This window comes from Ahaetulla prasina, chromosome 13 (assembly GCF_028640845.1).
Source record: "Ahaetulla prasina isolate Xishuangbanna chromosome 13, ASM2864084v1, whole genome shotgun sequence".
Classification (NCBI taxonomy): domain Eukaryota; kingdom Metazoa; phylum Chordata; class Lepidosauria; order Squamata; family Colubridae; genus Ahaetulla; species Ahaetulla prasina.
Window position 1 is genome coordinate 21,205,001 of NC_080551.1, and position 26,614 is coordinate 21,231,614.

At 49.2% G+C, this 26,614-nt stretch overlaps 2 protein-coding genes across 4 annotated transcripts in view; one reads left to right on the plus strand and one right to left on the minus strand.

The window, feature by feature from the left end:
* The window catches only part of HEXA (hexosaminidase subunit alpha), a 20,448-nt gene extending 1,485 nt beyond the window's left edge, over window positions 1-18,963 (minus strand). Inside the window, exons 1-12 of the mRNA XM_058156228.1 lie at window positions 18,653-18,963; window positions 13,828-13,920; window positions 13,447-13,512; window positions 12,940-12,986; window positions 10,739-10,849; window positions 9,743-9,844; window positions 7,982-8,114; window positions 6,860-7,040; window positions 5,382-5,468; window positions 3,132-3,204; window positions 2,675-2,855; window positions 1,927-2,017 (exon numbers count right to left, since the gene is read on the minus strand). Coding sequence (XP_058012211.1) covers window positions 1,927-2,017; window positions 2,675-2,855; window positions 3,132-3,204; window positions 5,382-5,468; window positions 6,860-7,040; window positions 7,982-8,114; window positions 9,743-9,844; window positions 10,739-10,849; window positions 12,940-12,986; window positions 13,447-13,512; window positions 13,828-13,920; window positions 18,653-18,890 — 1,403 coding nt within the window. The 5' untranslated portion in view covers window positions 18,891-18,963. The remainder of the gene's footprint in view (window positions 1-1,926; window positions 2,018-2,674; window positions 2,856-3,131; window positions 3,205-5,381; window positions 5,469-6,859; window positions 7,041-7,981; window positions 8,115-9,742; window positions 9,845-10,738; window positions 10,850-12,939; window positions 12,987-13,446; window positions 13,513-13,827; window positions 13,921-18,652) is intronic.
* A 3,719-nt stretch (window positions 18,964-22,682) lies between these two features.
* ARIH1 (ariadne RBR E3 ubiquitin protein ligase 1) overlaps window positions 22,683-26,614 on the plus strand; it is a 32,896-nt gene continuing 28,964 nt past the window's right edge. Inside the window, exon 1 of one of the 3 annotated variants that reach the window (XM_058156215.1) lies at window positions 22,683-23,128. In XM_058156215.1, the coding sequence (XP_058012198.1) occupies window positions 22,718-23,128 (411 nt within the window). In that variant the 5' untranslated portion in view covers window positions 22,683-22,717. Of the gene's footprint in view, window positions 23,129-23,689; window positions 24,117-26,614 lie in introns of those variants that run through there. The other 2 variants (XM_058156213.1, XM_058156214.1) reach the window with 2 other exon arrangements.

Below are 26,614 nucleotides of genomic sequence, written 5' to 3' on the forward strand. Positions count from 1 at the left end.
ATGGAAGGCTAAGTCAACCTTGGGCCTGGTGGGACTAGAACCTGCAGTAATTGCAGGCAGCTGTTGTTAATAACAGAGGCCCATTTGGAGAGTTTATACGCTACTTTATAAGATGCAAACCCTCCCTAGTTGCAAAAGTGCTTTTTCAAGAGTACTTTCTGCTTTTTTCTTTGAAGATGTTTCACTTCTCATCCAAGAAGCTTCTTCAGCTCTGACTAGATGGTGAGGAATGGACAGATTTATACTTTCTGGTTTTTCCTTGAAGACGTTTCGCTTCTCATCCAAGAAGCTTCTTCAGCTCTGACTGGATGATGGGGAATGGAAGGATTTCTATTCTTAGCAGACAGCTGGTCATCTGCATCCTTTTAGAGGGTCGTTGAGGCCGCTGTGTCTTCAAGGAATAGAAATCCTTCCCTTCCCCACCATCCAGTCAGAGCTGAAGAAGCTTCTTGGATGAGAAGCAAAACGTCTTCAAAGAAAAACTAGAAGGTCCAGGGGCCTCTTGAAAACAGCACCTTTGGGACAACCAGGACCTGGATGATGGAGAACCTCCGTAGACAAACCCTTCCTAGATGGATCACAAGTTAACACAAACATCTCTTCCCGTAACAAAGGTTAGAGTTTTATTATAAGTAATCCTGTTGTTTGCAATTTGTACCACTGCTAAGTCAACAACCGGCAAGCAGATGCCCAGGAAGAGCCAAGAGGACATCACAACGATGGTCCAAGGGTCATGGCATGGTTACGCAAAGGAAGCACATTAGGGCATAAGGTGAATTATTTGCATGCGGATGTCAAATGTATCGCCTCAGTTGTCCTCTCGGCAGCCCTGCCTTCAGACATCCCGGGACCAAAATCCCGGGACCAAAAACCAGCTGTGTTTGAGTTTTTACACAGAATCACTAAAAATGTGTCCATCTGGAGCTGACACCTGTGAGCATCAGAACAACAGAAGACAAGGCAGGGAATAGCAATAGCACTTCATAGTGCTTTCCAGCCCTCTCTAAATGGTTTACAGAGTCAGCCTCTTGCCCCCAACAATCTGGGTCCTCATTTTACCCACCTCGGAAGGAGGGAAGGATGAGTCAACCTTGGGCTAGTCAGGATTGAACTCTTGGCGGTGGGCAGAGTTAGCCTGTAATACTGCATTCTAACCAGAGGGAGGGAGGGAGGGAGGAAGGAAGAAAGGAAGATAGCAATAGCAATTAAACTTATATACCGCTTCATAGTACTTTCCAGCCCTCTCTAAGCGGTTTACAGAGTCAGCCTATTGTCCCCAACAATCTGAGTCCTCATTTTACCCACCTCGGAAGGATGGAAGGCTGAGTCAGCCTTGAGCCTGTGAGGATCGAATTCATGCCAGTGGGCAGATTGAGCCTGCAATACTGCATTCTAACCACTGGGAGGGAGGGAGGGAAGAAGGAAGGAAGATAACAATAGCACTTAGACTTACATACTGCTTCATAGGGCTTTCCAGCCCTCTTTAAGCGGTTTATAGAGGCAGCATATTGCCCCAAAGATCTGGGTCCTCATTTTTACCGATGTCGGAAGGATGGAAGGCTGAGTCAACCTTTAGCCTGTGAGATTTCATCTGCCACTCTAACTACTGCGCCATCATGGCTCTTATGTGCGAACTGGGGGGTCGGGGGAGCAGGCTAACATTTCTACAGAAACTTTTCTTTTTTGCACAGCTGGACTGGTTTTTGTGATCTGTCGTGAGCTGTGAGACAAGCCTTGAGGAACAGGAGGAAGAGACCTAATCCAGGCAACAGTCAAATAAGAGAAATTTGAGTCCGGGGCAGAAATGTATTTTGAGAAAGCGTCTCAAGGAAACCTCCACGATTCCCGTGAAGAGAAAGGGAAAGAGAAGGGAAGCGTATTTGGTTTTGCAAGACTCTGTCGTTGAAACGCGATAATAACTCTTACCACAGTCTGGGGGTTAAATTAGTTGCATCCACGTATTCGCCCCACATACAGGCTTCTCCACCAATAACCAGCTTTTTTTGTTCTGCGCTGCCTGTTGGAAGAGACAATAATGTGTTTATTTATATCCTGCCTTTATTATTTTTACAAATAGCTCAAGGATGTAAATGCATCCAGAACACCTTCCTCCTTTTCCCACAACAACAACCCTGTGAAGTGGGTTGGGCCGAGAAAGAGAGACTGGCGTAAAGTCTTCCAGTCGGCTTTCATTCCTAAGGTGGGACTAGAACTCACCGCCTCCTGGTGATTGGCCTAAAGTCACCCAGCCAGCTTTCATGCCTAAAGTGGGACTAGAACTCACCATCTCCTGGTGATGGGCTTAAAGACACCCAATGGCTTTCATACCTAAGGTGGGATTAGAACTCACCGCCTCCTGGTGATTGGCCTAAAGTCACCCAACTGGCTTTCATACCTAAGGAAGGACTAGAACTCACTGTCTCCTGGTGATTGGCACAAAGTCACCCAGTCAGCTTTCATGCCTAGGGTGGGACTAGAAATCACCGTCTCCTGTTGATTGGCCCAAATTTACCCAGCTGGATTACATGCCTAACGTGGGACTAGAACTCAAGTCTTCCATTTTCTAAACTAGTGCCTTAACCATCAGAGCAAACTGGTTCTCTATGTAGATTATTAGCATTATTCTTGTATTGTATTGTATGTTAATGGGGCTACACTGGGGGCAAAACCTCACCTTTGAAGGCTAGGGGTTCCACCCGATATGCTGCCAACCAATCCTGCCCGTAAGAGATGACGTTCAAGTACCAAGGGGAGGACAGCAGGGTCCGGAAACCAGCCTCCGTGACACGAGACATCTCATTTTGAAAGGTGATGGGGCTCCCTTTCCACACGTGTATTACTGTATTAGGGTTCACCTGGCCAAAAGAGAGAATGGAACAGGGACTGAGGTCCAAGAGAAGGCATCTTACAGGAGATGTACCGTATTTTTTGGAGTATAAGACGCACTGAAGTATAAGACGTGCCTTAGTTTTTGGGGAGGAAAATAGGAAAAAACAAATTCTGCCTACCAGGTATTCATTCAGTAAAGCTGGCTGGAGAATTCTGGGAGTTGAAGTCCTCCAGGCTTCAAGTTGCCAAGGTTGGAGACCCCTGCCCTAAAGTATCCCGAGTTCTCCCAGCACCATCCTTACCTTCACACCGTTATCGAACACTTCTTGCCACACCATGTAACCTTTCTTGTAAGAGGCGACTATATCCAGCAGCCTGAAGCAAAGAGAAGAACCAAAAGAAGGAAGAAACATAAGCCCGTGTTTCAATTTCCCTGCACCAAACCTTTCTTTTGTTCCTGCCTTCACCTGGCACCTCTCAAATTGTCTAAAATGGACAATTAACATCAAAAACATCATCAAAAAAGGACAACAAAGACTGTTCTTTCTGCGCCAACTCAGAAAGCTCAAACTGCCCAAGGAGCTACTGATCCAGTTCTACAGAGGAATTATTGAGTCTGTCATCTGCACCTCTATAACTGTCTGGTTCGGTTCTGCAACCCAAAAAGACAGACACAGACTTCAGAGGATAATTAGAACTGCAGAAAAAATAATGGCTACCAACCTGCCTTCCATTGAGGACCTGTATGCTGCACGAATCAAGAAGAGGGCCGTGAAAATATTTACAGACCCCTCACATCCCGGACATCAACTGTTTCAACTCCTACCCTCAAAACGATGCTATAGAGCACTGCACACCAGAACAACTAGACACAAGAACAGTTTTTTCCCGAAGGCCATCACTCTGCTAAACAAATAATTCCCTCAACACTGTCAAACTATTTACTAAATCTGCACTACTATTAATCTTCTCATCCTTTTCATCACCAATCTCTTTCCACTTATGACTGTATGACTGTAACTTTTTGTTGCTATCGTTAAGGGTTAAATTGCAACCCATGACCATCGTTTGTGTTGTAAATGTTGTACCTTTGATGAAGGTATTTTTTTTTCTTTTTCTTTTAAGTACACTGAGAGCATATGCACCAAAACAAATTCTTTGTGTGTCCAATCACACTTGGCCAATAAATTCTATTCTATTCTATTCTATTCTATTCTATTCTATTCTATTCTATTCTATTCCTATGACTATCATTAAGTGTTGTACCTTATGATTCTTGATGAACATATCTTTTCTTTTAGGTGCACTGAGAGCATATGCACCAAAACAAATTCCTTGTGTGTCCAATCACACTTGACCAATAAATTCAATTCTATTCTATTCTATTCTATTCTATTCTATTCTATTCTATTCTATTCTATTTTATTCTATTCTATTTAAGTAAGACAGGAGCGTCTCCTGACATGGGAGGGGAAGCCAATGTGAGGGCAAGAAGAAAGAGAAACCAGAAAAACAGGAAGCTTAGGCCAGACTGCCTCCCAGCACAATTCTTACCTTTGTCTACCAAGAAGCCACGTCTGAAGAACTAACATGATCTGTACTTTGGCTTGGCTGAGAGTGATGGGAAGTGAGGCACAATCTTTGGGGAGGGCCTGTTTGAGGGCGGGAGGGCGGCCCTGTTTTCTTGCCCTACACCAGGGGTCGCCAACCCCGTGGTTCTGGAGCTGCATGTGGCTCTTTCATCCCTCTGCTGCGGCTCCCTGACGCTCAAAATAGGCATCACAACCGCCAATGTGGCGACACCCGCCGGCACGTGATTGATTGAGCTTTTAGACCCATCTTTTTTTTTTCCCCGGAGTTCAAAACGTTTTTGTTGCATGCAGAAATAAAAATGTGTTTTCTCTGTAGCAGGTCATTGATTTCATAAATGCAGCACACTACAGTAGTGTTGGCTAACCTTCTTGCCGTTGCGTGCCAAAAACAGGGGGGAGTACAGGGGGGAGTGTGGGGGTGTGTGTGTGTCACGTGCGCACGTGCCCACACCCATAATTCAATGCACCCCACCCCCCATGCAGGCATGCGCGATCCCCCACGCGACTTCTGCTTTTGGCAGGCAATGGCATGGTGGGGCCGGTAGGCCTGTTTTTGCCCTCCCCAGGCTCCAGAGGCCTTCCCCACCCCCCCTGGTGGCTGTCTGGAGGCCAGAAACGGCCTTTTCCTGACTTCCGGTGGGCCCGAAAGGCCCGAAAATCAGCTGGCCTGTGCACTGGAGCTGGTCTAGGGCAACGCTCGCGTGCCCACAGACATGGCTCTGCGTGGCACGCATGATATAGGTTCGCCATCATGGCACTATAATTTTTTTTATACATAGCATAAAGTTAAAGAAACGATATATGCAGTGTTATCTTCATGTTAGATGTCAGAAGGGTTTTGTGGCTCCCGGTGTTTTCTTTTCTGTGGGAAACGGGTCCAAATGGCTCTTTGAGTGTTTTAAGGTTGCCGACCCCTGCCCTAGATAAATACTTAACAATGGAGCCGAAGGCTCACTTTACCTTTGAATGTAGAAGGCTTCTAACTTGGCGTAGTCTTCGCCAAATTGCATCTTCTGCATGAAAGCTTGGATGTCTGGGTTAGACTTCCTATATGGAAACAGAAGGGTTGGATCGAAGTGTTGTGCCTCGCTCGCCCCCCTCTCCGCAGCCGGGCCCCTCTCATCTCCTGCTATCTCAACCAGAGACTGATAGTGCAGAAGAATGTCCTGGCATGCCTTCAGCCCCCAGACCTGGCACCATGCCCGGACAAACCAAGCAAACAAACCTCCCCCCGATAGCATGTGCGCCTGAAGCCAGCCACGAGCTGGAATTGCTGGCAGCTGGGGATGAAACGATGCAGTGGATAGATCCACGCTTCCGGAGAATGGAAAGGCGACGTCAGCAAAAGGAAGGGAGGGGCAGGCCTGGATAAGTGCTGAGTCATGGAGCCAAACCCCATGACCTATATAAAGGATCTGCTTTCTGGCATTCTTTGAGTCAGGCAAAGTCTAATTTGGATTGCTGAAGTCACATCCTGGTCTCCTGACTGCCCTGAGAACTCTGACAGAACTTTGGCAAAGCTGCAGAGGCTTTGCGGCCACGCTTGATACGGACTTCCCCGACCCGGCCGTCAGAGGAGGAGTGGGACACGACACGAAGTTGGATGCTCAAGATTTCCAAAGTCTAGTTTCCTGAAAGGATTCTTTGGTAGGCCATCAAGAATAAAAATGGAAGCATACCTCATGCTTTGTGAACACATCAGCCACACCAGAGTGGCCAAATTTTGACCACTTTAAGACTTCCGGAGAGGCTGGCTGGGGAATTCTGGAAGTTGAAGTCTACAAGTCTTAAAGCGGCCAAGGTTGGACACCCCTGAGCTACATGTTTGGACCACTCGTGATTCCTGCCCTCAGGATGTAACTTAACATGGGTTTTGAACTCAGCCGTTGCGATTTGTGACACGGAATGCTATGGGACTACCGCCGATTGTGAACCAAGGTTTCTTAGGTCAGCCAAAGTTAGACCCAAGGTTACTTCAATAAATCAGTGTTAGGACAAATGAGGGCTTGGTCCAAAGTGAACCTAGCAGGGATCTAATAACGATCCATCACCACTCTTATGGCCTCTACCTGACCTGTGTTCATCCCAGGTATCTCCAAGGATTCAGTGGAGTGACATTTGCCACCAGACAGTTGGGGCTAAATAAGTTGTGGACACCTTATGGTTCCTCTGAAGCAGGGGTCTCCAACCTTGGCAACTTTAAGCCTGGAGGACTTCAATTCCCAGAATTCCCCAGCCAGCAAAGCTTCGTGTAACAATAGGTGTGAACATGACAGGTTTCCCAATGTTTGGAAATGCATGGCCATTGATCTCTTTGTTGGTTCTATCCCGATATGTCATTATCATCATTACACTCTTTTCCCTTCCCTTCCCCCGCCATATATTCGTCTTCTCTCCATCCTTCCCCTTCCAGATTCCACGAGGAAAACAAAACCCACCAGCAAGAGAAGTCCACCTCATCTCCTCCCAGGTGAAGGTAGAAATCTGGGAAGATGGCACTAACTTCCGCAAAAAACGAAGCCATGAATTGGTAAGTGGAGTTGAGAATGGGGTTGACTGGCCCGTAGGTCCCGCTGGGTTTTGTGGACGCGTAACATGGAGTCAACAAGCCTGGGATACCTGGGATACGGAAGGAAGGGAAGGGAAGGGAAGGGAAGGGAAGGGAAAGAAGAAAGGAAGGGAAGGAAGGAAGGAAGATGATGAGAAGGGAGGGAAGGAGGAAGGAAAGTGATAAGAATGGGAAGGAAGGAAGGAAGGAAGGAAGGAAGGAAGGAAAGGAAAGAAGGAAGATGATGAGGAATGTGGGAAGGAAAGTGAAAAGAATGGGAAGGAAGGAAGAAGGAAGGAAGGAAGGAAGGAAGGAAGGAAGGAAGGAAGGAAGGAAGGAAGGAAAGGAAAGGAAGGAAGATGATGAGGAAGGGGGGAAGGAAAGTGATAAGAATGGGAGGGAAGGAAGGAAGGAAGGAAGGAAGATGATGAGGAAGGGAGGGAGAGGGGAAGGAAATGGACAAGAATGGGAAGGAAGGAAGGAAGGATGGATGGATAAGGGAATAAGCAAACAAAACATCCACAAGACTACTAAGTGCAATTAGATATTACAGAAAAAAAGATGTGTTAGTCTATGGCAGTGATTCTCAAACTTGTGAACTTTCAGGTTATGGACTTCAACTCCCAGAATGCCTCATCACTGGCATGCTGACTGGGGAATGCTGGAAGTTAAAGTCCACACATCTTAAAATGGCCATGGTTGGGGAACACTGCCTTAGCCTAACAAATTCTCAGAGCATTTTCAACCCAGCAGATTTTAAAGGTTGGGGATGGCGGATCCAGATTGATAAAAGTTTAAATCACGCACAGCTTTGTCCTCTCCCTCTTTTTCAAGCAACAAAGCAGGGTCCTAATCTTGTTTTCTGCCGTTGTAATATTCCCTCCCGATAAGCAGGTCGTTCTGAGGCGATTTCAGCATCATTTTTCAAATGGTACACGTGGCTGTTCAGATTCTAACTCAGCACCCATGTGTGTTCAAAGAAACTGTTTCCTCATCCCAAGACAGTTCTTACCTGGCCCCCAAGAGAGAGTATGTCCAGGGGTGTCAAATTCTGGAATCACTCGAATTCCACGCAACCGGGCATATTCAATCACCATCTTCACATCACTAGCAGAGTATACATGAGTGACCGAGTTATAGGACCCCTAAAAAGATAGATAGATAGATAGACAGACAGACAGATATAGATTAGGTAGATGATAGTGATAGATAGATAGATAGATAGATAGATAGATAGACAGACAGCTAGACAGACAGCTACAGACAGACAGATAGATATAGATTAAGTAGATGAGAGATAGAGAGATAGATGATAGATAGACAGACAGACAGATATAGATTAGGTATATGATATAGATAGATAGATAGATAGATAGATAGATAGATAGATAGATAGATAGATAGATAGATAGATAGATAGTTGCCGTGTTTCCCTGAAAATAAGACCCTGTCTTATATTTTTTTGAACTCTGAAATAAGTGCTTGGCCTCATTTTCGGGGAGGTCTTATTTTCGGGCGCTTGGAGCAAGATGGGGTTCTTCTTGCCGTCTTACCTGATTTCCAGCTCTGGGTTTAAATATTTTCGGGGAGGGCTTATTTTGTGGGGGGGGGGAGGCTTATTTCAGCGCATACGCTCATAAACCCAGATAAAAGGTAAAGGTTCCCCTCGCACATATGCACTAGTCATTCCCGACTCTAGGGGCTCACCTCCATTTCAAAGCCGAAGAGCCAGCGCTGTCCGAAGACGTCTCCGTGGTCATGTGGCCGGCATGACTCAACGCCAAAGGCGCACGGAACGCTGTGACCTTCCCACCAAAGGTGGTCCCTATTTTTCTACTTGCATTTTTTACGTGCTTTCGAAACTGCTAGGTTGGCAGAAGCTGGGACAAGTGACGGGAGCTCACTCCCGTTACATGGCACTAGGGATTCGAACTGCCGACCTTTTCGACCGACAAGCTCAACATCTTACCCACTGAGCCACCACGTCCCATGCAAAATATCTACATTTATCAATATCTATATCTATATCTATCTATATATCTATATCAAAAGTTCCTACTGAATGGCAAGTCAAGGTGGAGTGAAGGAGCTATAGCCTTCAAATCTTATACCTAGGGGAGGATTATGGCTTGCTGGCTGAGATCTCGCTCTGACCAAAGATTAGAACTCTTCCTGGTCCTCAAATAAACAGAGGCACTTTCAACTAGCATGCAAGGATTGCAACATAGTGTAAGAAAGTCACGGTCTATGCCACCTTCTCGCCTTGATCTAGAAATCTTTCCTAGAAAATAAGGTCAATACTGCTTGCGTGCTGCATCAAATCTTATCTTGCATGCCTAGAAAGGACCACTGAGACCTGAAGAGAGAAATCCAGCCAACAAATCCCTCCTCTTCAGCTTCCTTTGGGAGCTGCGATGTGAAGACATCCCATTTCAGCCACGATGGACTTCAGTGGTTGTCATGTCAAATTGAGGACCAGGGGTGAAATCCAGCAATGTTCTGACAGGTTCTGGAGAACCAGTAGCGGAAATTTTGAGCAGTTCGGAGAACTGGCAAATATCACCTCTGGCTGGCCCCAGAGTGGGGTGGGAATGGAGATTTTGCAGTATCCTTCTCCTGCCACGCCCACCAAGCCATGCCTACAGAACCGGTAGTAAAAAAAATTGGATTTCACCACTGGACAGGGGTTCAAAGGCCTCCCATGGGATACGAGGAATCCCCTCCAAAAGCCCACTGTATGGCAGAGGTTCAGTGGGAGATGGGACTTGCTCACCTTCGCGCTGAGATCTGGGAAGACCATGCTTTCGAACGGGAACGATGGGTCATCCACAATGTGCCAATGGAACACGTTAAATTTGTTGTACGCCATGACATCCTGAGGAAATGAGAGGTGGTTAGAAAAACCTGCCGGTACCCTGTGGTGAAATCCTCTGGGGTCTGCCACTGGTTTGTTGCGCGTGCACGGGCTATGCGTGCACATGTGTGGTGCAAGCTAAACGCGCCGCAGGTGCTGCTGCGCAGTACGGAAAAAGGAGCCTTTTGAAGGTAAATAGAACAGCGAGGGGGAGAGAACAGCTGTGCCGTGTAGTTTATATTTGTTAAAAAGCAGGATTTCCTGCTTTCTAGCGAATATAAATTATGTGGCACAGCTGATCGTTGAAATACCGATTGGGATGAACGTAGCTTTTTTTTTACTACCGGTTCGCCTGAACCGGTGCGAACCGATAGCATTTCACCCCTGCTGGTACTTCTATTCTGTGGGACATTCATTAAGAACAGTGGTGAGAGGAACCAAGAATTCATCTAGGGCTCAGAAAACCTACAGAGACCATTAAGATATTCTGAACGCCCTTACTCCTAAGAAGTCTTCTTCGCCCATTAAACCTTGCCCTGAATTATTGCCCTGCACAGTTTTTTCCTTATACCGTAGAGCAGGATTTCTCAACCCCAGCGGGGTTGGACTAAGATGGGTGGACTTCAACTCCCAGAATTCCCCATTGTCCGTGGCTGAATGGAGTCCCACCCTAAACAACTACACCACAACTGGCTGTTCCTACCAATCCTCCCATTTCTCATGCAGACATGAGGACATATCCTTGCAATGACAACACGGAGCCACCTAAGCATCAAACATCAGAAGGCCCCAAAGCTCGTGGAGGTAAGATGATGGTGGTGATAAAGAAAATGAATGAAGTCCGCCAATACAACAGCGTGCTCATCTGATGCAAGAGCTCTCAGGATCTTCTAGATTGCTTCCAGATTCACCTACCAGGGTCTCCAGGATGGCTCTCAAAGGCAGAAAATGGCGAGATGTGTCAAGGAGCAGACCTCGGTGAGGGAAGCGAGGGAAATCAACCACATCTGTCTTGTTGAGGTAGAACTATACGAAGGAGAAGATAGCACAGTTGACCCAATGTTCAGCGTAGACTTCTCCCAGGGATCTTGACTTCTCCAATGGGAAGGGGAAACCAGGCCATGGGCTTGAAGGACTAAATAAGCTCTTCAAGAATTCAGATCTAGTGTTTATGAGGGACTTAGATGCTGCACCATTTTCCCCGGCTCCATGTTAAGCTGGAAAGTCCTTTGAAGAACAAAGTAACAGCTAGCAAACTGAATTGCAAGGGAATGCTCGAATTAGATCAAGCTCCAGACTGGAAGGGTAGAATAGGATCGGATACGATAGGGAGGGGAGGGGAAAGGAGAGGAGAGGATTCTTTATTGGCCAAGCGTGATTGGACACACAAGGAATCTGTCTCCGGTGCATAAGCTCACAGTGTACATATAAGCAAGGAATAGGTCATAGATCAGTGGTGAGTTTCACTTACCTTTGCTACTGGTTCAGAATTGTGAGCATGCATGTGCGCGTTTGCTTTGCTTGTGGCGCTTCTGCGCATGCGCAGAGCATCCGTGATTACATCCGGGCAGGTAGATGGAGCCTCCCGCTGCTGGTACCGGTTTGCCTGAACCGGGGCGAACCGGTAGAAACCCACCACTGTCATAGATCATAAATCATAGTTACCATCAGTGGTGGGTTGCTCCCGGTTCGGTCCGGTTCTTCTGACCCCGGTAGTAACGGCGGCGTGAGGCCCCGCCAACCCGCCCAGATGTCATCATGAATGATCTGTGCATGCGAAGAAACGTGCACACGAGTGAAGTGAGAGCACGCACGCACGCTCCCATTGCGAACCGGTAGCGGAGGTAAGTAGAACCTACCCCATGAGAAAAGAGAAGATGTGAAGGATACTAGCAATACAGCCCTACTATATGGGTAAATATCTTTAAGACAGTGCTGTGGGAATTAGAAGCTCAGCAGAGTGATGGCACGGGCGGGCAGGGGAACTATCTTTGTGTCTAGTTATTTTGGTATACAATGCCCTATAGAGGCATCCTATAGGGCATTGAAGGGAGAAGTTGAAACAGTTTATGTCCAGGATGCGAGGGGTCTGGAGATATTTTCTCAGCCCTCTTTCTGATTCGTGCAGTATACAATGCGATTGATTTTTTCCATTCCCGTGAAATGGAATAGATACATGAACTCATTTGGGTGTGCTTGTGAGTCATTCTTCATTGTTATCAACAGCCTTGACTAGTCCGTGCAGTTTACTTAACAACGTTTTCAGAAATGCTTTGCTGTTGCCTTCTTCCTAGGAAGGGACTGGCCCAGGATCACCTGACTGATTTCATGCCTAAAACAGGACTAGAACTCACCATCTCCTGGTAATTAGGCCAAAGTCACCCAGCTGGCTTTTTATGCCTAAGGTGGGAGTTAGAACTTCAGTCTCCCAGTTTCTGGCCTGCTACCTTAACCACTGCATGCCACTATCTGTCTATTTTCATATATCACATTAAATGATGTTTGAATTTTGCCTCAACAAGATTGGTGAATCCAATTAAAGGTAAAGGTAAAGGTTCCCCTCGCACATATGTGCTAGTTGTTGCCGACTCTAGGGGGCGGTGCTCATCTCTGTTTCAAAGCCGAAGAGCCAGCGCTGTCCGAAGACGTCTCCGTGGTCATGTGGCCGGCATGACTCAACGCCAAAGGCGCACAGAACGCTGTTACCTTCCCACCAAAGGTGGTCCCTATTTTTTTCTACTTGCATTTTTACGTGCTTTCGAAACTGCTAGGTTGGCAGAAGCTGGGACAAGTAACGGGAGCTCACCCCGTTACACGGCAGCACTAGGGATTTGAACCGCCGAACTGCCGACCTTTCGATCGACAAGCTCAACGTCCTAGCCCCTGAGCCACCGAGTCCCTCTAATTAGTTGGGTCTTATTTAATCTTGACATGATAGCACTAATCCATGACTTTGGTTAAACATGGTTTGTTGAGTAGGCCTCACTGCTGGGGTTTATAGCCACTGTCCCATTGACAAACCACAATACCTGCTGTCGCTGGACACATACGGTCACACCCAAACAAAGCAATAAACCACAGAATTTGTAAACCCCTCCCGAATATCCCGTACTCACTGTCCCATCTTCGTCTCTCCAGGAAAGCTGGCTGAAGGTCTCCAATCCTATGCCACAAAGCAAAACCACATCATTCACACCAAAAGTCAGAGTAAGGTAAAGGTAAAGGTTCCCCTCACACATATGTGCTAGTCGTTCCCGACTCTAGGGGGCAGTGCTCATCTCCATTTCAAAGCCAAAGAGCCAGCGATGTCTGAAGACGTCTCCGTGGTCATGTGGCCGGCATGACTCAATGCCAAAGGCACACGGAACGCTGTTACCGTTCCACCAAAGGTGGTCCCTATTTTTCTACTTGCATTTTTTACATGCTTTCGAATTGCTAGGTTGGCAGAAGCTGGGACAAGTCACGGGAGCTCACCCCGTTACGCGGCACTCGGAATTTGAACCGCTGAACTGTCGAGCTTTCGATCAACAAGGTCAGCGTTTTAGCCACTGAGCCACCGTGTCCCTTCAGAGTATCAACCTACAAAGACAATGATGGAAAACAGTCCCCACTACTCGTCTTACCTCTGAGGGCGCCCCAGATATTGGTGGCTGTGAGTAGCATCAGATCCACCGAAACGCTGAGCTTATCTGGAAGTTCATTTGGGGGAACAAAACAAGCCGTCGTGTTAAAAATTTTAAAGCCTAGAAGTCTGCATTTCACAAAGTAAACAGCCGACATCGTCTTCTTTATTAGGAGTGAGAATTTATAATTTCAGGGATTGTTTTGGGGTTTTGCAGTATCCTTCCCCTGCCACGCCCACCAAGCCACGCCCATCAGGCCACACCACAGAACCGGTAGTCAATTTTTTTGGATTTCACTACTGTTTTAAGGGCATCCTGCTGACCATAAGCCCAATGATGCCAACCCAGCCATCAGCGTCGAGATAGACACCGTTCTCTTACAGTCCTCCGGAGAGTCAAGGGTGGGATAGCCGCTACATCCTGCTTCGGTCACGGAGACGAGAAGGTTAGGACACAGGTCCACCACGTTGCTCCCTGCAATAAATAATTGGAAATAAAGCAAGGGAATCTCTCCAAGTAGCAGTTACACGAAGCTTCCTTTATTTTATTTTTTAAAAAAAAATAATAAGTCATTTTTGGTGTGTTTTTTTAAACAAAGCAGTCTTGAAGCTTAGGATTTTAAAAAATGAAACATCACCCCCCCCATTCTTCCCCCCCCCCCGTTTTTGTGATTCCTATCTACCTCGAAGGCCTGACATTGGTGTAAGGAGGTTGAGGCTAGTAAGGCAAGAGAGGGCTCTTTTGTAAAGATATCACAATCACCTAAGGACCCTAAAACAGTGGCCCAGGGGTGAAATGCTCCTGGTTTGGACCGGATCACCCGATCCAGTAGCGATGGTGGCGGGTGATTCGGAGAACCGGTAGCAAAAATCCCTGCCCCCACAACATGCCCAGATGAGCTGCATGATCATCAGAAGTTTTTTTTTAAACTTTTAAAAGCATTTTTTCTTCGGCTGAAAAAATGCTTTTAAAAGTAAAAAAACAACAACAAAGCCTCTGATGATCGCGCGGCTCAGCTGGGATCGTCAGAGCCTTTTAAAAACATTTTTTTCTACAACCTCTCCGGCCGAAGAGGCTGTCGAAAAAATGCTTTTAAAAGGAAAAGGAAAAAAGAAAGTTGGCCATGCCCACCCAATCACATTACCCCCCACCAAGCCACGCCCACAGAACCGGTAGTAACAAATTTTACATTTCAACCCTGGTTGGGGACCCCTGCACTAAGATACCTGCCTGTTGTGTCTTGTCCGCTCTCACAGCAGCCGGGGCCGTCTTATCTGCTCCCGAACACGGAGGAATGTATGCCTCCCGGCCCCAGTCCTGGCTCCATGCCTAGACAAGCTGAAGAGGAGGGGGCACCTCCCGGTCCCAGCCCTGGCTCCATGCCCAAGCAGGCTGCAGAGGAGGGAGCATCCCCCCGGCCCCAGCCCTGGCTCCATGCCCAGGCAAACGGAGCAGCCAGACCCCTCCCCCTCCTCCACAGCATGTGAGCCTGAGGAAGGTTTATTTCCAACAGCTGCTGATTGGAGTGACCCTCGCATCAGAAGACTGGATAGGCGGAGGCAACAGAAGGAAGGGAGGGGCAGGCCTTAATGAGTGCTGAGTCATGGAGCCACACCCCATGGCCTATATAAAGGAGCTACTTTCTGGCAGTCTCTGAGTCAGGCAAAGTCGAACTTATCTTGCTGAAGTCACTTTCTGGTCTCCTGCCTGCTCTGAGGACTTTGCTAGGACTTTGGGCAGAGCTGCAGAGGCAAGCCTGATTCGGATTTCCCTGACCCGGCCGTCAGCGGAGGAGTGGGACACGACACTGCCAAGTAACTGCGAGTTCAGGAGGGTGGAAGCAAGACTACAAACCTAGAGGACTGGCCTACAAGTGTCTTTGCTTTTGCGCTACAGAGGGCAATCGCGGTTGTGAGAAAAGTTCCCTTCTCATATGAAATCAAGTCCAGCCCAGCCCAGCCCAGCAGGATCTGTGGCCCTCAACTTATGACTTACAGACTCCCACAAAAGCTACTTACGACCCCTTTCTGATTTTACGTGGGGAAAAAAAACCTTGTGGGTAAGATGATTGCATTTCATGCTTGGCGACGGGCTCAACTTTACGGCCACTGGCATCCTCCTGCAGTTGTGCGACTACAATTCGTAACATTTTATTTATTTATTTATTTTGCTGGTTTTCAGAATTTACTTCTGATTTCCGGCAAAAAAACATCCATTGGGGAAAATTGATTCGGTGAATGACGGTTGCAAAAATTTTTTAAAAATTATATTGGGTGACACGATGCCTCGGTTTATGATAGCAATGACTTAAGAGCTGTAATTTTGGTTTCAATTACCATCATAAATCAATCATATACTGGCAAGTTAAGGGGAGACACTAAACAAGCAGCTAAGCGCCTGCAGACCAAGAAGAGGTGTGAAGTTTCACAGCAAATTCAGATGGACTTTTGAGATTGCATATTCTAGGAGAGAATGCCGTATGCGGTAGAAAACTAGAAAAGGAACGAGTGAGGAACTACGATCAGCTATAATCTGCTTGGTGACAGCTCATCTTTATTACTTCCTTCTTTTACCATTAGGAAATTCTTTACCATTAGGAAAGTCAGAAATGTTTTGCGTGGGCAGATCCTGGAGTGCAAAAGTTCAGGATAACTATTATTAGTAGCAAAGAGACTCTAAAAACTGACCTCTCCTGGCCATCCACTGGTTGCCGGTGGTCTTCCGGGTACAATTCAAGGTGCTGGTTACTACCTTTAAAGCGCTCCATGGCGTAGGACCGGGTTATTTACGGGACCGCCTGCTGCCACCGATTGCCTCCCATCAACCAGTGCGCTCCCATAGGGAGGGCCTCCTCAGGGTGCCGTCGGTCAGACAATGTCGACTGGCGACCCCCAGGGGGAGGGCCTTCCCTGTGGGGGGCTCCTGCCCTCTGGAACGAGATGCCTCCAGGGTTACGTCGACTCCCTGACCTCCGGACCTTTCGACGGCGAGCTCAAGACATTTTTGTTCCATCACGCAGGGCTGGCCTAACAGTTTTAATGGGGGCTTTTATTAGAGTTTTCTTAGAGTTTTAATTATTAGCTAAATTGAATCAGTTTTTTAATGATGTTTTAATTTTTGTATTCTTGTTTTTACTTTGCTGTAAACCGCCCTGAGTCCTTCGGGAGAAGGGCGGTATATAAATCAAAATAATAAATAAATAAATAAATAAATCCAGATTATTTGGAATATTTGGTTTCTCTAAGACAAGGGTGTCAAATTCGATTTCATTGAGGGCCGCATCAGGGTTGTGTTTGACCTCGGGGTGGGTGGGTGAGTGGGGGCTGGATCGGGCGTCGCCAGGCTGGGCATGGCCAGTTTGACGTGGGGGGGGAGGGGGCACCTGTGGTGGCCTGAGCATTCTGCCAGCAAAAACGGAGCTCGGGAGGGCTGTTTTTGCTGGCAGAGGTCACTGCAGGCCAGTCCTTCACTGCTTCCAGGGTGGCCCCGTGGGCCAGATGTAAGCACCTTGTGGGCTGGATCCAGACCCTGGATCTTGAGTTTGATACCCTGCTCTAAGACCAGCCATTTTTCAGCCGTGGCTACTTTAAGAAGGGTGGACTTCAACTCCCAGAATTTCCCAAGCGAGCAAAAAGACCATATGACTTAAATGGCCCAGGTTGAAAAACATAGTTTTATACTGAACGTGACCGTGGTTTATAATATTTTATGACCGGCATTTACTTTGCTTAATGGTTGCTACAAAAAGTGGCAAGAATCGGAGGGGCCATATGCTGATCTGCTTTTTTGACCGTCCCAACTTATGACTGTAATTGCCAGGCTCAATTATCAGTCATCAGTCAAAGATTACTAGTATGCAAGACCTGTTCACCTAGCCCAGGGGTCTGCAAACTTGGCTCTTTTAAGACTTGTGGACTTCAACTCCCAGAGCTCCTCAGCCAGCAAAGCTGGCTGGAGAATTCTGGGAGTTGAAGTCCTCCAGGCTTGAAGTCCTCCAGGCTTAAAGTTGCCAAGGTTGGAGACCCCTGCTCTAGTTACTCTCCAGAGGAACTCTGGGAGTTGAAGTCCACAAGTCTTAAAAGAGCCAAGTTTGCAGACCCCTGACCTAGCCGAAAAGGGCTGAAACGTTTAACGTCCAGAGCAAATGACATAACTATATGGAAGCAGCAAAGACAAACCACTTCCCTAATTCGCAGAAGTATAAGGGTGGCAAGATTCTGTTATGAGAGCCGCTCTCCATTTTAAAAAAATTGGTTTTTGCCTTCCCGCGTAGTTGATTCCTTGATTTACTGGTTGGGAATGACAGGTTCTTCCTGGAGAAAACTGCTGAAGATCGCAACTCTTAGAGATACACAATCTTGCATTTCTTGGGCATGGGTTCTGACCACCGAAACCTCAAAGGGATTTATTTCCAAGTCAGCAGACACGGGAATTCTGCTTTTGTTCCAGAGGCATTGCTCTGTTCTTCTCTGGAAAATTCAGATTTCTGGCTTATTTCGAAGAACGCCAGGCTGCCACGCCAAACCTAGATTCTATGGGTTTTGGAAAAGGGGGGCTGGGATTTTGTCCAGCTTTAGGGTCCTTCACTTGGGCAGGAGAAAAGAAGGGAAAGGTCTGCTTGGGTGGGTGGGGAGCAGAGGTGGGTTTCAGCAGGTTCTGACCAGTTCTGGAGATCCGGTAGTGGAAATTCTGAGTAGTTCGGAGAACCGGTAGTAAAAATTCTGACGGGCCCCACCCTCATCTATTCTCTGCCTCCCAAGTCCCAGCTGATGGGGAGGAAATGGGGATTTTGGAGTGTTCTTCCCCTGGAGTGGGGCGGGAATGGAGATTTTGCAGTATCCTTCCCCTGCCACGCCCACCAAGCCACGCCCATAGAACTGGTAGTAAAAATATTTGAAACCCACCACCGGTGGGGAGGTTATAGTCCAAAGTCCGTTTATCCTGTTGCCGGACCAACCCAACCAAAGGATTACGCGCAACTGGTTCAGTTCAAACTCCCAAGCGAAGCCCCCCCCCCGCCCCAGCTCAAGCGACAATCCTAGCGAAGCTCCGCAGAGGGAAGCAAGTAGATCGTGCGAACGGGGGGGCGCAGCGCATCTTTGCTGCCCCGCATTAGAAGGCGTGCAAAAAGAGGGGCGCCAGTAGGACCCCCAATTGCGCTCCCTCTCCTCCCCTCCCTGCCCCGCCTCCCCCTCCCCTCCCGCACCTGCTGGCTCCTTGTACCCGGGCGGGAAAAGCAGCTTCCAGTAACGTCGGAACGCCCCGTCCAGCACTTCGCAGCCGGGCTCCACCGCCGAGCCGTTGGCATAAGCGAATCGGAACTGGCGGGAGCTGAGCCGGCAGAGGCTTCGCGGGTCCTGGCTGAGCCACTGCGGCTGAGGCCACACGGCAGCGCCCAAGCCGGCGGCCAGGAGGAGAAGCCAAGCGCCCGCCGTGCCCGCCATCCGCGCAGCAGAGGAGACGCCGCTCGCCCGGCTGGGACAAACTGCAGGAAGACCCGCTACGGAGATCACGTGACGCAGCCGGGTCACGTGAGAGGCGGCGGCCAGCCCCCCCCCACCCGCTCCAGGCGCTCACGGGCGGGGCCCGCCGGGCAGAAGCTTCGCCGGTGGCCCGAAGGGAGCGGGGGAGACCCGTGTGTGTGTGTGTGTGTGTCTGCCGCCCGGTGAACCGGTCTCGGTCTGGCACCCTGCGCTTGTCTTTCTTTCTATTTCTTTCTCTATTCCTATTTTTTCTCTCCTTTCTTTCTTTCTTTTTCCTTTCTTTCTCTATTCCTTCTTTTCTTTTCTTTTCTTCTTTTCTCTTTTCTCCTTTTCTTTCTATTTCTTTCTCTATTCCTTCTTTCTTTTCTTTCTATTTCTCTATTCTTTTCTCTCTCTCTTTCTTCTTCCTTTTTCTTTCTCTATTCCTTCTTTTCTCTTTTTCTTTCTCTTCTTTCTCATTTTCTCCTTTTTCTTTCTATTTCTTTCTCTATTCCTTCTTTCTTTATCTTTCTCTTCTTTCTTTCTCTATTCCTTCTGTCTTTTTCTATTTTTTTCTCTATTCCTTTTTTTCTCTCCTTTCTTTTTCTTTCTCTATTCCTTCTTTTCTCTTTTTCTTTCTCTTCTTTCTCTTTTTCTCCTTTTTCTTTCTATTTCTTTCTCTATTCCTTCTTTCTTTATCTTTCTTTTCTTTCTCTTCTTTTCCTTTGTCTTTTCTATTTTTTCTATTCCTTTTTTCTCTCTCTCTTCTTTCTTTTCTTTTCTTTCTCTTTCTCTTTTCTTTTCTTTCTCCTTTTCTTTCTATTTCTTTCTCTATTCCTTCTTTCTTTATCTTTCTCTTCTTTCTTTCTCTATTCCTTCTGTCTTTTTCTTTCTATTTCTTTCTCTATCCCTTTTTTTCTCTTTTCTTTCTATTTCTTTCTCTGTTCCGTCTTTCTTTTTCTTTCTCTTCTTTCTTTTTCTTTCTCTATTACTTCCTTTTTTCTTTTTCTTCTTTTGGTTTCTTTATATTTTTGTTCCTTTTTTCCTTCTTTTCTCTATTCCTTTTTTCTCTTTTCTTTTTTTTCCCTTTGTATTGTTTCTTCTTCCTTTTTCTTTCTCTTTCTTTCCTCCCTATCTCCCTTCCCTCTCTTTTCCTTTGTCTTTTTCTCCTTTCCTTTCTTTTCCCTTTTGCCTTTTCCTTTCCCTTTCCTCTCTTCCTCCGGCTCACTTCTTCAATTTATATGCCACCCGTCTCGCCCTACAAAGCAAAGCTTTAACAGGACACTGGCCCTGCAGATAGAAATCTAGCTCCATCCTGCCAGCATAAAGCCAGCATAGCAGAGCAAATGAAAGGAAGGCTCTCTTTGAGCAACAGGTTAATCTTGCAAGACGCATCCATTGGGTTTTCTTAGCATCAGCATGGAAGTGGGCGGTTAGAGCCTTTTTCCAAGCTGCTGTTTTTATGCCCACTCTAGTTTATTACCGTTATTTACAGCTCTTCTTTTGAGAGTGGGACCACTAACTAAAGGAAGTGAAGCTGTGAGTTTCTTTTTGCTCTACTGTGTGTATTCAGGCTTTGGCCATTTTTGGATTCTTTCATTGAATTGGGAATGGACTTGATGGCCTTAACTAGTCTCTTCTATTCCACATCTTCTGATATGTGAACAAGATTAAGATGCAGTGAAAAGGGAGGAATATATATTAGAACACCAATACAACAGAAAATTCAGAAAAATACTCTAGAGCAGAGGTCTCCAACCTTGGCAGTTTTAAGCCTGGAGGACTGGGGAATTCTGGGAGTTGAAGTCCTCCAGGCTTAAAGTTGCCAAGATTGGAGACCCCTGCTCTAGACCAGGGGTCTCCAACCTTGGTCCCTTTAAGACTTGTGAACTTCAACTCCCAGAGTCCCTCAGCCAGTAAAGCTGAGGTCTGGAGCAGGGGTCTCCAAATTGGTCCCTTTAAGACTTGTGGACTTCAACTCCCAGAGTCCCTCAGCCAGCATAGCTGAGGTCTGGAGCAGGGGTCTCCAACCTTGGTCCCTTTAAGACTTGTGGACTTCAACTCCCAGAGTCCCTCAGCCAGCAAAGCTGAGGTCTAGAGCAGGGGTCTCCAACCTTGGTCCCTTTAAGACTTGTGGACTTCAACTCCCAGAGTCCCTCAGCCAGCATAGCTGAGGTCTGGAGCAGGGGTCTCCAACCTTGGTCCCTTTAAGACTTGTGGACTTCAACTCCCAGAGTCCCTCAGACAGCAAAGCTGGCTGAGGAACTCTGGGAGTTGAAGTCCACAAGTCTTAAAGGGGTTGGAGACCCCTGCTCTAGACACTCATAGCTAAAGGTGCAGAATTTACAAATACAAGGAAGCCTGATCCATACATGAGGATGCCTAAGACACAGGCATTGAGGTTGACATCTTCTGGGTTTAACATTTTTAGTTTTTTTAACCAGATTCAATAAATAAACATTCTATTTTAATTTTAATTTTAATTTTTTGTACAGTAAATATTGATAAGTAGAAAAACCATGGAACCAAAAGCTGTGTGCGGATCCTTTTTTAAGTGCGATGAGGGTCTTCCGAATGAAAGTTTCCACTGGCCTTAGGCTTGGTCAGAAACCAGACATCCTGGTTTGTTAAGCTTCATCCCTGACATTTGTCAGTTTAGGAATTTACAATGTCACCTCACCATTAGGAAATTTAAAAAAGGGGATCAGCATGGAACAAAGACCTAAAAAAAGCATCCAGGGAGCTGCTTAAAAGATTAAAAACTGCAAAATGACTCCAGGAATAAATGCTGTGTGTGAAGCAAACCAGACTAGGATTTGTCCAGGATGCTTAACCATGGTTTATTTTAGGCCAATATTCTGGGTTCACGGGTGGAACCCATACAGAATGGAATGGAATGGAATAGAATTGAATGCTTTATTGGCCAAATGTGACTGGACACACAAGGAATCTGTCTTCGGTGCATATACTCTTAGTGTACATAAAAAGACAAGATACTTTCGTCAAGAATCATATGGCAAAAATTATAAAGTTGCTCGTGACTACTCCATAACCCACTTCGAACAGCTTGCAAGGCCAGAATTAAAGCCAAGAAAGGCAGCGGAGCTGAACCCACAGCCACAGAATCTGCCATGCATGCTAAGCGGCCTCCCCGCATTTAAGCTGCGGGTATCGTGAGGAAACCAAAGCAGCGTTAGCCACACCCAAGATGGCGGCCGCCCCCCCCCTCTATCCCTTGTGGGGAGCAAAGCCAGCCAGGCGGGCGGGCGAGCGCGCGCGCGCGCACCCTCCCAAGATGGCTCCCGCGTGACGAATTCCCTCCAAGCCACGCTCAAGATGGACGTGTGGGGACCCCCGCCTAAGTGAGAGAGGGAGAGGGAAAGGGAGGGGGGGGAAAAAGGAGGCGGGGCTCGACGTTGCCCCGCCCTTCGCCGTCCGCCGCGCGGCGCCCGTCGCGTCCCGCCGTGCGTGCGTGCCTCCGTGCGTGCGTGCGTGGTGGCGTGCGTCGAGGTGACGGAGCGGGCCGGACGCGTCCCTTTGTTGGCTCAGCGGCGCCTGTGAGGAGCGGCGGGCGGGCGGGCGGGCTGTGGCGATCGCTCCGCCGAGAGGAAAAGGAGGCGCGCAAGGCCGAAGCCTTCGGATCCCGGTGGGGGGGGGGAAGAGGGGAAGGGCGCCGCCCCGCTCGCGGGCCCGTCTCGCCGCCCTCGCGTGCTCCGGCTGCCGCCCCTCCACACACACACACACTCCGCGCGCGCGCCCGCTCGCCCGCCCTCCCCTCCTCCTCCTCCCCTCCCCCGCCGCCGGCCGCCATGGACTCGGACGAAGGCTACAACTATGAGTTCGACGAGGACGAGGAGTGCAGCGAGGACAGCGGCGCCGAGGAAGAGGACGACGACGAGCCCGACGACGATGACGACGACGAGCCCGACGACGACAACCTCGACCTGGGCGAAGTGGAGCTGGTCGAGCCCGGGCTGGGCGTGGGCGGCGAGCGCGACGGGCTGCTGGGCGGCGAGACGGGCGGCCTGGGGCCCGGTGGAGGCGGCGGCGGCGGAGGAGGCCTGGGAGGCAGCGGGCTAGGCGGGCCGGGCCCTGGAGGAGGCGGAGGAGGCGGCCTGGGCCACGAGCAGGAGGAGGATTACCGCTACGAGGTGCTGACGGCCGAGCAGATCCTGCAGCACATGGTGGAGTGCATCCGTGAGGTCAACGAGGTCATCCAGGTGCGCGTGCCCGCCGCGCGCCGCCGACGGAGCAAAGAGAGGCGGGGGACGGGGCGCGCGCGCACCCTCCCAAGATGGCTCCCGCGTGACGAATTCCTCCAAGCCACGCTCAAGATGGACGTGTGGGGACCCCCGCCTAAGTGAGAGAGGGAGAGGGAAAGGGAGGGGGGGGAAAAAGGAGGCGGGGCTCGACGTTGCCCCGCCCTTCGCCGTCCGCCGCGCGGCGCCCGTCGCGTCCCGCCGTGCGTGCGTGCCTCCGTGCGTGCGTGCGTGGTGGCGTGCGTCCAGGTGACGGAGCGGGCCGGACGCGTCCCTTTGTTGGCTCAGCCGCGCCTGTGAGGGGCGGGGGGGGGGCGGGCGGGCTGTGGCGACCGCCCCGCCGAGAGGAAAAGGAGGCGCGCAAGGCCGAAGCCTTCGGACCCCGGTGGGGGGGGGGAAGAGGGGAAGGGCGCCGCCCCGCTCGCGGGCCCGTCTCGCCGCCCTCGCGTGCTCCGGCTGCCGCCCCTCCACACACACACACACTCCGCGCGCCCGCCCGCTCGCCCGCCCTCCCCCCTCCTCCTCCCCTCCCCCGCCGCCGGCCGCCATGGACTCGGACGAAGGCTACAACTATGAGTTCGACGAGGACGAGGAGTGCAGCGAGGACAGCGGCGCCGAGGAAGAGGACGACGACGAGCCCGACGACGACGACGACGACGAGCCCGACGACGACAACCTCGACCTGGGCGAAGTGGAGCTGGTCGAGCCCGGGCTGGGCGTGGGCGGCGAGCGCGACGGGCTGCTGGGCGGCGAGACGGGCGGCCTGGGGCCCGGTGGAGGCGGCGGCGGCGGAGGAGGCCTGGGAGGCAGCGGGCTAGGCGGGCCGGGCCCTGGAGGAGGCGGCCTGGGCCACGAGCAGGAGGAGGATTACCGCTACGAGGTGCTGACGGCCGAGCAGATCCTGCAGCACATGGTGGAGTGCATCCGTGAGGTCAACGAGGTCATCCAGGTGCGCGTGCCCGCCGCGCGCCGCCGACGGAGCAAAGAGAGAGGCGGGGGGGGGACGGGGCGCGCGCGGGCTGGAGCAGAAGAAGCAGGCCCGGCGGGAGGGAAGGGAGGAGGAGGAGGAGGGGGCGCTGCGAGAAGCGGCGGGAGCGGACATCGCCAGCCACGCCTTCAAGGGGCGATGCTGCTGCTGCTGCTGGCTGGAGCTGGAGCCGGACCGGACCCCCTCCCTTCCTGCCCTCCCCCCCCACCCGGAGGAAAGGGCGAGGGGAGGCCGCAGGGATCCTTTGCCAGGCCCCGAGATCGGCTCCCCACCACCAGCAGCCAGGGCTCCTCTCTTCCACGGCTGGAGAGATCTCCGGTCTTGCAGCCCCAGCCTGGAAAAAGACGAGTGGGGTGGGGGGTGGGTTTGCTCTAGATACGGCCAGAAAGGGTTAAGGCACTGAGGTGCCCCCTCCCTTTCAGAGGGGTGAATGGGGTCCTTAGCAGAGAAGAAAATAAATATTCCCCTCCCCCCAGGTGCTTTGTGGGCACTGTGTGTCTCCTCCCCCCCCCCATTCAGAGGGGTGAATCAGGGTCCTTGGCAGAGAAGAAAGGATAACCATGCCTCCCCCCCCCACTTGCTTTGTGGGCACAAAGGTGTTTCCCCCCCCCTCCCCTTTAGAGGGATGAATCTGGGTGACCACAAAGCAACTGGGAGGGAAGCATGGTTATCCTTCCTCTCCGCTAAGAAGGACCCCGATTCACCCCTCTGAACCATGCTTTGTGGGCACTAAGGTGCCACCCACCTTCAGAGGGGTGAATCGGTGTCCTTAGCAGAGGAGAAAGGATAATCATGCCCCTGGCCAAGTTGCTTTGTGGTCACCAAAGTGTCCCCCCCCCCTCCTTCAGAGGGGTGAATCAGGGTCTTTAGCAAAGAAAGGATAACCCTACAGCTGGATTGCACAAGAAATGCAGGAAGGTAAAGACCTTGGGGGGTGGGTGGGCGTTTTGTGGCACCTCTTTCAATGCATGCAGGGTAAGCAGTGATTGGTCGCCTCGCCAACCCGGATGGGAACATGGCAAAGGCAGAGTCATCGCCCTCCTATTGGCATCACCGAAAGGGGAACCCCTTACTTTGTAGGATCTGACTTCATATTCTTGGAAGGGTTTGTGCAGTAGGAAGGCTCAGCCGTCCCAATCCTGCAGTTGAGTGATACTGGCATGAATCCTTTTGGGTGACCCTGGGCAGCTGCTCAGGATGGCAACATGAGAACAAGGGCAGGGCCCAGGAATGTGTACCTAGGTCTTGGCATTTTTGAGAGGCGGGACTGTTCCGCAGGACTGTGTGTACACAGTTGTTGAAAGGGATTGACTCAGGTTGGGTACAAGTTAAGTCCAATATGGAGTGGCGTTTCCATTGGTACCAAAAATATTCTAGAAATGTGATAAGAGAGACAGTGTTTCTTATGTCCTGGAACTTTTAACAAACCCTTATTGTGGGGCAAGTGTATTTTGCATAGGATTGAATGTCTATTAAAATTGTATAGCCTCCTGTTGATGTCATTGATATAAATGGGGACCAAAGTTTTTTTAGCATTTATAAGTTCTATTTCACGTTAGGGTTATAGTTACAATTACACAGTTACAGTTCACACATCATAACCTCATATTGCTGGCTCTGAAAACAAGGCTAGGAAAATCCCAGATTAAGGCTTGAGTTATTCATAATCTGGGCATTTTATACCTTCCAGCTGAAACTGGCATCCAAAGTTGCACAAGTTATAAATAATAACAATGGTTTAGCACAGGCATGTAATTGCATTTCCTGTTGCTAAGGTAAGCAAAGGTGTTAAATCAGTCTAGGTATGGAGTCTGCTCTAAAGATCAGTCTTGCGCCTGCAATTGGTTGGAATGGTCAGGTTGACTTGTAAGGATCAAAGGTGCTTTTAGCCTTCAAGACAATTCAAATTAGATGAACTCGGTGAGGAGGTGAACTGTAATTATTAAGTTTTAAGCTGTGCAAAAGTTTTGCCTCTAATTTGCATTGAGCTAATGACAATTGCTGAGTGCTAATGATGGATAGGTTTGGTTGAATTGATTTCCTGGTTTTGTTTGAAAACCCTCCTGGTTTTAACATAATGACTGTTTTGAGACAGAGGTGCATATAAGAAACATTTACACTTTCCTTGTTTTAGCAGTATTTTCTGAAGGTGATCAGGAAACAGATTAGAATAAGATGGGGAGGGGGGGATAGATGAAGAACAGTGAAGAACAGGAATGGTAATCTGTAACCCTGTCATTCCTTACATATGTCCAATTCAGGTAAGTGATACCTGTGCTCAGCAAGTGAGAAAGCTGTATTTCTGCTTCCAAGAGCTATTCAGATAGGTGTTCTCAAGAATACCTGAGCAGCAAGGGGCCCTGGCCTTCTCTTGAGTGAGCATTCAGACAGCTCACAAGAAGGCTCTTATCCTTCTACGTAAATGTTGTGTGGTGTACCTGTAACATTGAATACATAAG